Source organism: Echeneis naucrates, chromosome 6 (assembly GCF_900963305.1).
Source record: "Echeneis naucrates chromosome 6, fEcheNa1.1, whole genome shotgun sequence".
NCBI lineage: Eukaryota > Metazoa > Chordata > Actinopteri > Carangiformes > Echeneidae > Echeneis > Echeneis naucrates.
Window position 1 is genome coordinate 4,684,636 of NC_042516.1, and position 14,352 is coordinate 4,698,987.

The 14,352-nt window shown below is 40.5% G+C and overlaps 1 protein-coding gene across 5 annotated transcripts in view; it reads right to left on the bottom strand.

Moving 5' to 3' along the window:
* Positions 1–14,352, bottom strand: part of oxr1a (oxidation resistance 1a) — a 135,502-nt gene that overhangs the window by 28,996 nt on the left and 92,154 nt on the right. For all 5 annotated transcript variants that reach the window (XM_029503541.1, XM_029503542.1, XM_029503544.1 and 2 more), the window contains one exon: positions 11,937–12,019. In XM_029503541.1, the coding sequence (XP_029359401.1) occupies positions 11,937–12,019 (83 nt within the window). The remainder of the gene's footprint in view (positions 1–11,936; positions 12,020–14,352) is intronic.

Below are 14,352 nucleotides of genomic sequence, written 5' to 3' on the forward strand. Positions count from 1 at the left end.
TATGTTCAGCGAAATCCCTAAAAGCTGCGAAGGGAGGACATGAAGATATGACACAGAGAACAAGTCGGGAGACAGATAAAATCTGATGAACTTGGATGTGCAATTATCACTTTAAAGGCTTTAATGTGACTTTTTTTTTTTTTTTGGGAGGGGGTTGTATGATTTTGGGATTTTATGCAAATTAAAACTGTCAGCTGTTGACCAGGAATAGATTCCCATGAGATGCAACATTGCTGGAAGAAATATTGTCAGCAGCAGCCACTCATGTAGCAATATGAACCTTTTCTCCATTAAAATAAGGAACACAAGATCTAGAACCATGACCATGAATGAAAGTTACAGTTTTTAATTTCTTTCTCAATTATATTATTCATAACACAGTCTGTAAATCACCAGAAAAGGATGTATAACAACCCAATAATTTTCCTCAAGTGATGTTTTAAAATGAACCCTTTGCTATATCCCTCCCTGTCTCTGCTGAATAGCAAATGTCCGATCTTAGTTTAGCAACTGCAACAAGCCTGTCAAGTTTTGGAATTCTTTATATGATGTCATGTACTGCTGTATTAAAATATATCATATCATATCATAAGAATAGATTGGAACTATGTTTGCCAACTACACTATAAGCAGCAATTGTTTGTATGTTTGTCTAACTGGTTTACTACCAGTAGTTCTAACATTTTACTTGTAAGGCCATACAAGGCTAACAGATCCAGTGTGCAAGCTGGTCCTCATCTTATTGTGGCCTGACCCTATCCTTACTCTGACTCTGCATCCTAAAGCTCTTTCCTTTGTATCTTTAACTGTGCAAACAGGGTTATATTAGGATGTCTGCTCTTACATTGTTTGTTTTTATGCCATAGCACAAGTACTAACTAAACGTATATGGCCATATCACAATCAATTTTAAATGAGGATTAGTCTTAATCCTCATTCATAATTCTTTAAGCATTATTTTGTGCAGGTAGTCTGATACAAAGTTAATGAAAGTTAGTGAGCTTAAGCTGATATGTCGCGTCAGCAAAGGTTTTCATTCAAGCCATTCAAACACAAATGCTGGCTAAAAATCTGCTGCTATTGTGTGTCTGAAATCAAGGCTCCATTGTATAAATATTATTAAAATATTACCACCATTATCATAAACAACAAATACATGTTTGATGGGTGTACCAGCAGTCACAAAACCAGATGTGGCTCATCTGAAAGATAATATATAATGTTTTATATACTAATCTAAGAACATACTAAAATAATAATCTTCCCAGCTAACCGCCTGGTTCTAATCAAATGTGAGTATTTTTTGCCTTTCACTTAGTTGATTAAATGACCAGCCTATTCAGAACAATGCAATTTTTTTTCTCTGTAACAAAGTGCATTATCCGGAACTATTTTAAATGTACGAATAGGCACAAGAAGGAAATTGCGCTGGTTTAATCTTCATGCAGTTTCGTTGCTGCTGTGGCTACACCCTGTGCTCAGCTGCAGCACCATGCTGTGTGACACAGGTGCTTCTGCTTGTCTCCACCAGTTACATCTATACAACAGAGATGTGCTCCGCGTGTCTGAGCTAGTTAAGCATCTAACATGCCCAGTGGGAGTTTCTGCCTTCCAAATAAGGATGACAACCATGTCAAAAAGTGCCTGCATTTGTGTAAAATGTAGGGGAGAGAACCCCTGAGAACCAGATAAGCAGTGTATGGTTATAATTATGAAAGGATAATGGCACAGTGTGCACTAAGCAGGAGTCATAGACCTGTATATTTGTATATTTGTACTAGTATATTTGTGTTGACGCACCCAAAAAAAAAAATAAAAAAAACAACCCAAAGGAACCGGTTCTCCAAATTTCTGACTTGACAAATTCTTTCCACATTCTGGAAGAAACAGACAGAGGCACACACTGCACAGTCACAGGCAGGTACATGTATAAGAGACAGAAAAGCTCTAGTATTAATTCTGAAACAAAGTTTGAGGCAGTCACCCATGATGTGACACAAACATGCATTAGGCTGCAAAAAAAAAAAAAATAAAAATCAGAAACTCAGAAGCTGTTAGCACCTGCATGTCTTAATTTTAAATGCCACTAATCGTGATGTGCACTAACTCATGCTACACAAAGACACTGGTGCTGGAACTCTATCTCCAGGTAGCAGCTGGAAGTGATTGGGAAATGAAAAATCATAATCTTTCTTCGTATTATGCAGTTGTCAGGCAGCATTTCAATTGTCAAAATCAAAAACACAGAAGACGTGCGGATGGGGTGGGAGTAAGTCATATTTCCAAAATTTGAAACACAAATATTGACTACTACTTGATTGAGTCTAACAGAGCCATATGGGAACGGCCTCAGAATTTGTGACTCAGGAAGAAAGCAAATCCAGCACTCAATCAGCATACGCTTAAGTATGTCATGTAGACTGCTAGCTACAGCAGGACTGGAAGACTAAGAGGAAAGTGGAGCATATAAAGAATGGTAGCGATATTTTTTGGGGTTCAGTTCTTTTCTCTGGATTTTGTATGTCAGCAAACAGACTTTTCATTTGTGATTTCGATGGCAACACACACACAAGATATCCAAAAAAAGGTGTGCAGACAACATCAAAAGGAAGGCTTTGGTAATCTTACTACTGTACTGTACTAATGGTTCAATACATCAGCATGGTGATGAGCATTACTGTTGGTGTGATTCCAACATCTTAACTTCATTATGGCTTTATTTTGCATTATTATAAAGTTTAATTTTGTTAAAAATCTTCATAGATTTAGGAGAAAAATCCATTTTAAATGCATTCCTCTAACCACTCATCCATAATTTGACTGTGACCAAAGCTAGAGCATAACAGGCAGCTAGAGGAACAACCATAACATAGATGAAGACCCTCTAGGAAAACTTCTCAGTGCACTGACAATGGGGTTACATTATAAAACCGCTAATGGCGACAGAATTTCAGCAGAACAAAAAGCTACTGAAAGACTAATCATCAAGTACAGTGACAATAATGCTGCTATTCCACTTTTTTGGCTCATTGGATTTTCAAGATGAAACATCTTATGAGGCTGGTCTCGGTTCTCACTCTGTCCTCCACAGTTGATGAAATTAACAACATGGGCAGGACAATACTTCAAGTTTAATCCAAAAGTAGTCTTTGATGGGAAACTGGACAGTGAAAGCTCTGTAACTGGTCGTTTAAGAAGCTGGTATACAGTGCTCCTGACTTAGCAACACGTGCAACTGTGTGTGGCTGACAATGAATAAGGTAGAGAAGGAATGTATTGGGCAATATGGATTGGAGGGAGGGGTTGTCCTGGGCTGAACTAAGTTGGATAGATACAGTGGTCTGACCTGCAGAGGCTTTATGGTGAGAATGTCCACACTGCAGAGTATGACAGGATTGGGGGTTGCCTCGGTCTTCTGGAATATGGTAACTTCTGGCTAGTAACCAGTTGTAGATGGAGGTCACTGGATTAAAGAGGCCGTGCAGAGATGATCTGAGACAAGTTATTGGATTTCTTTTACCCTTTATTAAAACTACCGTATTTTCCGCACTATAAGGCGCACCTTCAATGAATGACATATTTTAAAACTTTTTCCATATATAAGGCGCACCGCATTATAAGGCGCGACAGTAGAGGCTGGGGTTACGTTACGTTACGTTATGCGTTAATGTCCATATTCACAATATGACCAACCTTGTTCAACTGTAAACATACAAAAGAAACACGTAAAGCTCACTTTATCAGTTCATTCCTCATCTAACAATCCCTCGAATTCTTCTTCTTCAGTGTCCGAATTGAACAGCTGGGCGAATGCGGCATCCAACACGCCCGGCTCCGTCTCATCAAAGTCATTAATCGAGTCAGTGTCGCTGTTGTTGTCTGGCAGTTCAGTGACAATTCCTGCCTTCCTGAAAGCTCGGACCACAGTTGAGACTGATATATCAGCCCAGGCATTTACGATCCACTGGCAGATATATATATGGATCAATATCAATATTGATCCATATATATGGCGCATGGTCAGCTTTTGAAAAAACTGAAGGCTCTTAGGTGCGCATTATAGTGCGGAAAATACGGTACATAGCAACAGGTAAACTAAAAACTGAATAATTTCCATTATGAAGATCACTATTATAGTGTGTTTCGGTAAAGTCAGAAATCTATTTTTATCTATTACACAGACACATCTGCTGATAGACAGTAACAGCTAATTTGATTCTTGATTAAATGTTAATTTTATAATTTTCAAAAAAGAAATCAATTAAAAAAAATCTATCCTATTTCAAAAAGCCATTTGATACCTTTAGATTCTCCCCACTTGTTCATCAGGCCAGAGATAATTTAATGATTTGATCAAAGTCGTAGCCAAGTTAAATGGAGGCAGAGAATACACAAACAAACACAAACAATACACAAACAAACCCCATGAATGCAGTCATTGGACATTATCAGGCTATCTTTTCAATAAATCACACACAGAGCATTTTCAGCTTCCCTGCAGCTGAATATTTTTGGCCCCTTATGGGTGTGAATTCAGCATACAACAGAGGCATCAAACTCATTTTTATCGATGGCCACATCAGTATAATGATTGCCTTCAAAGGGCCGCATGTAACTAAGATAGTATAAATGTAACCAAATATAATGTATATGAATAAATGTAACTACTCCTTAAATAACTCCTGAATGTATTACTGAATGCATTACTTCAAGTTACAAATATAATTTTGCATATATGTACATAGATATTGCATAGACCCATATATATATTTTGTTTTTTTTATTTATTTTTTCCCCCATGAGACAGGGATCATTTGTATTTCTCAATTTGTTTCCCAATTTCCCAATTGTTGAAAATCCCATTGATCTGGACACACTGCAATCTAGTGGGGGGATGCCGTCACTTCACAGGTAACACAATCGGAATGCTTTGTGGTAAATGTAGTTTATGGTCAATGCACACTTTTGACTTATTTATCTTAAGACAATCAGACATTCTAAGCTCTTGCGGGCCACATAAAATGATGTGGTGGGCCAGATTTGGGTCGTGGGCCTTGAGTTTGACACATGGTATAGAACATGGATTTGGGATAGCTTATACAGGTAGGCTGCACTGTGGAATTGGAATAATCCTCTAATAGAAAATGGGATACTATATGTAAACACCTTCTGTGGGTCTTCTAATCACTACTCTGTCGATAAAAGAAAGATTTTTTCAAGCCTGCCATTATTGGCGATTAGATGAAGATTTATTCTCAGATGTTAGAGTAAATGATGATATTGAAGATTCAAAGATGTACCTTTAGTTGTGTAGATGATCAAAAACCTGAATACTTTCAAGAATAACCAGGTTTTCTTCTTGTTGCACAAAAGCATAATAGCTGAATAAGATCAAAACCAAGTGGAGACATGTTTTTGTATATGTTAACACAGTGATTTGCTGGGATTTTAGCCACTTAAGTAAGGCTTGAAAAAAAAAAGAAAAGAAAAAAAAAAAGAGCAAAAGCAAAAAGAAACCAAAGCAGCAAAGCTACAAGGGAGACACATGGGAGATGTGGTGACAGGTATGTCTCCCGTCTAAACTATTTCCTCATAACTGTCATTAACAATCGCTCTTGGACACCTTATGACAGTTTCAAGGAACTACATGATTTGTCAATCTCAGCACTCTGACAAGGGACAGTTGTACTGTTCACTCAGACAACAGCATCATTTCACCATGATAAATAACCTGTCCCAAAGAGAACAGGAGGCATCACAGAGAAAGAACAGAAGAGTGGAAATGTGACAACTCTGACAGACAAGCACATTAAGTATTTACAACATGGTATAAAAAGAAGGAAGATAACACCATATTATACTGTGGACATTAGAAATCATAACTGTGGTGTCATAACTGATCAATCATTCTGTCCTTCTGAGTATTTACGACCCCACTGTCCAGCATTTGTGTAATGTCCTTGGTACATGGCTCGCATTTTAAAACTGAAGTCATATTTTAAAGGGACATAATGTGGTTAATAATCAGCAGGGCTACCGCAGTGTTGGAGCCTTTCAACAAAGAGCATTGATCTCTCTAGGTGCTATTCACAATCCATGATCTATTTATTTTTAGCTTTATTGGTCCTTTTGTTGCTCAGCACAATGTCAACATATGGGACATTCAGGTCTACAGGATATTTACAGCTGCTAAAACACTTTCTTGTTAGCATTTTGTAAAATAAGGTCACACATTTGATTTATTTTGTAGAAGCCTCGGTTTCTTGTTCCACAAATGGATATTTCAAAGTTCAACCTAACGTATGAAAGCTGTTGACTCCTGCATCAAATAGCTCCACTGGTGGTTCTTGTATAAGGAGCTCAGCCAATCGATATGGATAAAAATATCTGGTGTTCAATGAAGTAAACATTGGCAATGCCGAGTTGTGGGCTGATCTTGGCAAAGACAGTGTAATAAGAGTGAGTCATTTTTTCCTTTTGAGACTTAATTAATCTATTTGCCGTGTTGCTAATATTACTTGCTCATTTAGACAAACTTCATACGTCACAGAAGCATCAAAACATCACTAAAATGACATGTACATCTGCCTGCACTGAATCTCACATGCATTCATTGATTGTACTGTAAAAGAAGCTCTCTCTAACTCAATTATGTGGCAGAGGATAGGGGACATGCAAATGAGACTGACTTATAAAGACCTGTTACTGACACATTGACAGGTGAATGTGGGAGGAGGCGAAAGGTGAATCATAGCCATTAATGACAGGTGGACCCCATCATCTTATTGTCCGGATCAATAATGCCCATTATTCATTTAGAACTAAGGATGAATAATTAAGCTCTTTTCTGTCAGGATGACAAGGAGAAGGGTAGAGGAAGGCCATGGCAGCCATCTCGAGACTGACTGACTGACTGACATCTAGCTAACGGTCACCTTGTTGAACAGGAGAGGGCGTTACAGATTCAACAAGAACAGCTGGCAGGACAGCTAAAGACAATGAGCTCCATTAAAGAGCCTGCAGCAATCTTGGTTAGAATATTAAGTATGGAACATGAAACAGAATCAATGACTCTTAATGCAAAGGTCAACCAAGGAAGTATAATGCAATCACAGATTTTCTATCTGCTTGGTCACATTATTGAGCACATATTCTGTAAAAGCCAACCATTCATAGGCCATTGGCACGGCCATATTCACATAGCATCTCAAATCCTCAATGAAATTTTGAAAAGGAGTGGAACAAATTAAAAACTAAAAATAAGACTTACCATAATCAACGTAATGCTTCAACTGTGTCGTCATCAAACTGTAAATAAGACTCCAGGGTTCAGCTTAATCACCCGTAATGCCAGATCAGAGCAGCTATCACTCCTTATTTTATAATGAAGGATGAAGCTAGGCTTTAGCATGAAGGTTTCCATGGTGACTTAGCCATTACTATCCTTGTGGCATGTGTATTGTGTTCAACTATATCCTTCCTGATCATTTGCAGACCTAAATTTAGATCTGCTATAAATCACGGGGAAAAGCCATGTCATTCTGTCCTTTTCACAGACAGAGTTTCTGTCTCACATTCAAGTACACATGGGTTCCTCCTTGGGTCACACCGTGACTTCCTTCTTTCGGCTTTGCCCCTCCACTAATTTGGCATGGCAAGCAGCATTCTAATGACATGCAAGAACCAGCAAAACACTGTTACGTAAAAAGACAAATCTGAGGCAGTGCTTGAGCCAGGACTATTTGAGAGGGGATCACATTGGCCACATTGGTAGTTTTCCACTCATCTGGTAACAATGACAAACTGTCATTGTTGCAGGCCTCACAACCATCATCCAACTTGAGTTGGTTGCCAGCTCTTAGGTCTCATTTTAGCTGCTGAGCTGGGCTGTAATCAGCTAAAATCAGTTTCATAAGCTGAGAGGACAACCTGTTGCCCTGCTCTGAAAGTAGAGAACTTAAGCTGCATAGTGCAACTGGCCACTGAATGTTATTAAATATTATTGTGTATTAGAGGCCCATCAATAATTGACTGCCATTTTGTCACCATGTACATGGCTAGAGACAGCTTTATTGAGCAGCAGATTCACTCTTCTGGGCCATCTGAAGTACAAAAGCAGACAATCCCCATCAACTCTTCATTTGATGAAGACAATTCAGACTGGCATCCAGTTCCCTTTGGCAGGGTGTACAAACCGACTCTGGCTTCAGATGCATGTTTAGCAGGTAACAGCCAAGTTGTTTTGTAGTTTGGCAAACTTGCAAAGTAAATCTTGATGAAGCTCATGCAGGAGCAGTTCCTATAAGGATGCTTAAGTGTGCTGCTAACAACACCATGCTTTGCTATTGATCAAGCCGGCCGTCCATCAGCCTCCATCTTCTCCTCATGCATTCCCTCCTCCATCACTTTTAACTTCCCATCTACATACCCTGTCCAATCGCATAATTTCTTCATCATCCAGAACTGTGAAAAAGCTGATCCCCTTTCCTACCCAGCAGTGAATAATGCAATCAGACTGACTGATTGTCAAGGGGGTGCAGAGTTAAGATTACTGCTGATGTGCGTTTCTGTGTGGGCGTGCACACATGCACGCACGCACACACCTGAAGCTTTGTGTATGACTAATCTAATGTCTGCATGCCCAATACTCACAATGCTTCCTTTCAGCCCAATAGAGAGCCATTTACCCAACAGACTGGTAATACTGACTGATCCTGACTGTCTTTCACCAACGTACTTCTCATGGGGAAATTATGACACATCTGGATCATGGGACACACTCAGTCTTATCAGTTTAGTGTGCATAAAGATATTTTTACAGTGGACTGTAGCCATGGAAGTCTCTGTATAAGAACTACCAGATGTAAAATGGTTGTTCAGGATTTTAACCTACCATAACACATATAAAGATATGAATCCAACTTTAAGGAAGTTCCTTCATGGCTCTCTCTGCTCAGACACATTTGATAGATTTATATTCTTTAACAAAATATAAAACAGGAACAGTACACTCCTTGCAGCTCTCCAAGTTGGTTATATTTTTAGACAAAAGCTAACTCCATCACATTTACAGTGGCCATACTATCATGGCTAAGTTATTGTGTGTTTAAGGTATAAACACTAAAAAGAGTACATTATACACACAAATGGCACACAAATTCCGAGAATGCGGTCTCAGACTTGTACATGATGCTATTCATGTAGGCAGGAATGGCAATGTTGTGACTCCATGACTATTTGGATTATTATAATTTGTTTTTAACCAGCGTCCAAAATGGAATTAAGATAGTGCTTGGCCTCAAATCTGCTCGCTAGTGTCATTCCACAAAGTGTAATGAGAGATTTGTTGTACCCCTTCTGCTGGGCTCACTGAAACAGAGTGTGGGCAAGGGAGTTAAAAAATTGACACATGACTGAAAAATTAAGAATTATTCAAGTTTATCACAACGTAGATGCTGTGCCTGTAGTTCTGACCATGTTTTCTGGCTATGGTAACACTGAACTCCCAAAGTTAACGGTTATAATTTCTACATTTACTTTTTTTTTTTTTTTTTTAACCTATTTTGTTACCTGTTTTTACTTGCTTGCAGTGTTATGCCTCCGTCACTCTGATTTCAGATCACAACCCTGTTTACCCTGATTGATTTAAAATATTTACCATACCTATGCTCTGTCTGATGTCGAGTTATGGCTAAAAAGTACTTTTCTGGGTCACGCTGACCTCAAAATGTAGTGAGTTCATCATTGAATCCCAGTGAATATTTCTGTAGAAATTCTCTCAAAGTGAAAGTAAGATATCATTTTGACAAGGTCAAAACCACTTTTTTGGGAGGTAAATGTGGCCATTTGTTTGTAGGATTCATGGAGTTAAGGTAAAAATCAAGTAGGCCAGCTGGAGCATCTACGTCCACAGTGTTATGTCTGATGTCTGCTTCCTATCACTTCTTCATTTTGTTTGACTTTGACTGGCTGCCCTCTCAGGCTGTTAGTGGAAGAAAAGAGTCAGTAACTGCCCACAACCCCACCTCCCACCACCTTATCTCTATCTACGCCTCTCTGTGTCATAATCTATCTCTGTTGTTCCCAGAGACCTCACACACTTTTTTAATTGGATGCAGGTCAGCCAATAGCTGGACTTGGCTGAATGGACTGCCGTTATCAGTGTCTAGGCAGATGGGTTGCAGCTGTTCAGGTTATTTCTCAATGCATGAAAAAGACAGGAAAGAAAGTCTGTGCGTGAGGTAGAAGGGTGAGAGGAAGGAGGGAGGAGGTGGGAGATTTTATTGATAAAGTAGCATAAGAGGAAACTCTCCTTTTCCTGTGGACGCAAGGCAATAGATTATAAACTTATCTGCTTGAGAGCAAAATAAAACATTGCGGCCGTCCCCCCGGCACAGAAGATGAGTTTAAGATAAAGCTGCTTCTCAGTCATTGGGACACTGCTGGCCATGTGTCTCTCAGAGCATTGGTTGTACTGCCTTAAATATTCTCGATGGCCCCAAGCGTCCTTGCTACGTGCTGTCGCAGCATGTCAGACTACAGGACACAATCAGCAGCAGTGTTCTATCCATCCATCATGCTATCAGCAATCTAATGGTGGGTAATAAGGGGGAAAGACAGGGAGAGAGAGTGATGGCTGACAAAAACAGGATTGGTATATTGTGTAATTGAGATATTGACCCTCCCTACAAATGCTAAATGCTAAATTAATTCCTATTTGATTTTCTACCACAAGCATTTCTATCCATCCTGCTGCCTCTTTGAGGCTAATATCAGGGCCACAACACAGTACTCTGGCTCTGACACCTATCCAGTTGTATCAGTGTAGGCTGTTGGAGCCCTGGTAAAGAAAACAAGAGCCTTGTCAATCAGCAGGTCCAAGATGACTGACAGGTTGGGGAAGCTGAGTACTTGGAGGCGGTGTCAGTGTTGCTGAGGTGTTCAGGGTGGGGGAAGGGAGCCAATCACAGCGAAACCTAAAGTAGCTCTTGGAGCCGGAAGCAACACCAGAAAGATTCAGTGGCAGAGCAACTGACAGAAAGGAGGGAATGACAGGAGAGGAGTTTTGGGGGTGAGAGGGGGGTCAGTAGGAGACCACAGACCCACCCTCCTCTGTCGGCAGACAATCTGATCTGAGCCACAGGAATCCCACTTCTCACTGTTGCCAGGGAGAGGGACAAGGAAGGCAGTCTGATTGCAGCTGGATTTGAGGGTCATTTGAAGAACACAACCAGGCAAAGCAGATACGGGCTCCATTTTCAGTTCACGCCAGGGAACCAGAGCCCTCTCTCTCTCTCTCTCTCTCTCTCTCTCAACCCCCCGCCCCTTCTCCTATCCAACAGCTGAATCAATAGAAATGACAACGCAGTTGGAAGGTCATTTGGAAGCTCTGTGGTGGAATGCTCGCCGTTACATGGCACGCAGAACGAGTGAAAATCAAATACACATCCTGTCAAGCTCCTGCTTGTCTGTCCTATACTGGGGTCCAGCTGTATGTATGTATGTAGCTGCTTCTTTCTTATATATCAACATGTAAAATGGAGCTGAGTGGAAAGGTTTTTAACAGAAGATGCATTGTTTCCATAAGGTTTCTATTAGCTATCCTGCACATCTGTGTACAAACACACACACTGCCCACTTTATGTAAACAGTTGGAGAATGAGGTACACGTGTTACACTGGCAAAACCCAGAAAATGCTTCTCCCCTAATGAGATACCAAGCATGGCCAGACACGATGCCTTCACAGCACAAAAATCACACCTGCTACAGCTTTAATGTTGCTGGATCTAGTCAGCGATACAGGAACCACGAGCAGCAGACACATACATACACATACACACACACAGAGAAGCAGCAGCGGCGGAAGCAGCAGAAAAGCATCAAAAACATGCAACGGCATGAACACAAACAATACTTTGGCTGGTGTGTTACTCACAGAATATTCAATAGTCCCTTTGGGTCTCTGGAACGACATGCGCCTCCCATCCTTCTTCTCTGGAGTCTTCTTCTGCCCAGTATCTGAAAGCAAGCGAGGCAAGGTACGCATTACATTCATGTTCCTCTCTCCCCAGCTTGTCACAAGCTGCCGTTTCCCAGCCCCGTGGGTAGACAGCTCATTCGTCAACAGTGAGCGAGCTAGCCAGCGATGTGAGCTGTGAGCACCGGACCACTTCTGTCTCTCTCTCTCCTCACTCTGCTCCTACTCCCGCTCTCTCTCTCTCTCTCTCTCTCTCTATTACACTGTCCTCTCACTTGCCCTCTTCCTTCTTCCTCCTAGCCCACCATACAGCACAATGACTGCTGATGAAAGCATTTCACCTTTCTTTCCTTCCGTTGTTGCCGCTCACGGCAAACAGGGACCAGACCGAGCTCCATCAGGGCACTGCCAATCTGGATGCAAGCCATAGAGGAGAAGAAGGAAAGTGTGGGGCAGAACTGGAGGTGGATCTTGGGGGGGGGGGGGGGGGGTGAGGTTGGTACTTTGAGTTGGTTGGCTTGAGGTGTATCCTAGTAGATTCAGTTGCTTTGAGATAAATATTGAAGGGGATTGAGCAGATTTCGTATATTTTTCGAAAGGAATGGGACATATTTGGAAAGCACAGGAAGGTGAAGGACAAATAACAGATGACGATCTGGAATGGATGGTTTGGGGGATTAAGGCGGACAGAGACAGTGGGAAACTGGAGGCATTCGTTCTAAATAAGAGGAATATGACATGGTAGAGATGGAGGCATTTGGGAGTGCTAAGGCCAAAATAATGAAGGGTGTATGATGACTTGAAGATGGCCCATGGGGGAAGATGGGTGAATGGGAGAATGAACATGAAGGCAAGAAGCTTAATGGAATATCGAAGCAAGTAGATGAAAGACAGAAGCAAAAGATAGGATGAGAGATAAAAGAAACCAGAAGGAGACTCTTGGGAATGGAGGATTTAAAAAAAAAAAAAAGCGGGTTGACATCAGTCTTTGACTTCACACTAAGAAAAGGGAGCATGGGAAATAAAGGGTGTGAGACCCAAGAAAGCAATTGATTTGGTTGCCAAGGGCATTCTGAGATTGGGGAGAAATTTGGGCTGGACATGCTGACCCAGTGCCCTAATGCCTCCTCTTAGACATCTTTCTCTGGTAGGTGTTGTTGATGACTAAAAAGTTCCTTTATTTGTGTCTTTCTCATCAGGCATCTCAAGATGATGCTGAAACATGAGTTATACACAAGTGCCGCTATTTTGCCTGGCCAAAAATGGGGGGGGGGGAGAGAAATCAGAACTGCTTCAGGTGAAAATTTGTAAACAGTCAGTTGAAATGTAGGAATAGTTGGAAAATGCATCGTCATAATGCTGACACTGTAATATCAAACTAGATGACTTAAATTGTTCGCCTTATAGATGGTTTTAGAAGCTCATAATAAAGGAAACAAGGAAAAAAAACCCAGAGAGTAAATCCCTAAAAATATAAGGTAAAACTTAACTATGACTCAAATGATCAAAAGTTGTCCAACAATGGACAGACATTGGCATTCTTGGCATGGTAGTAATGACCTGGTAATCGGTTAGTCCATCAATGTGGTCCAAACGCAAATATCCCAACACTCATTACATAGGCATCTATGGTATTTTACCTCACGTGTACATGGCTACAGACTTGTGTCTTGAATTTAATATTTTATACAAATTAGCATTTTAAACATGTCCACATTATGTGTTTTCCAGGAAAGGAAAATCAAAACATGTGTGCTCAAATACCTAGATTACGAAACCCTATGATCCCCGTCTATTGCAGTCTAACTTTGGAGCAGCCAGAATCATTTCTCCTCTCATCCCCAGAGTATTAGCACTTTGTGAAATACCACTCTCTTGGAAATCATGATATGCTTGATTTTGTCAACTCTGCCCAGTTGTATAGAGCAATAACACAAACTGCAGGAGTGCGCCAAATCAATTATTCAGGATCCAAATGAATATATTACTGCAATATTACTTTCAAAAAGGAGCTCTGGATTGTGGATGGTTGCATCTTAGTTTCTATTTCGAGGTAACGCGTCATCATCCTGACACCACGCTTCCTTGTTATGAAATATAATCTAGGGTGTCTCTGTTTGATTGGAGGCCATGCCAGTGCTGCAGACTGCATGTAACCTAACTCTGTATTTAAACAGCAGAGGTGTCGATGCTCTTAAGCTGCAGGAGTGCGTCGACAGCGAATGTGTGTGCCATGTTCTATTTTCGACTAAGCTTGAAGTGCTTACATAGCTGTAAACATTGGTGATAAGTTCAGCACCAGTATTATTAGTTTTGGGTTTTGTTTTTTTTTTTTGAGAAGAAAATGTGCAGTCATGTAAAAAAAAAAAAAAAC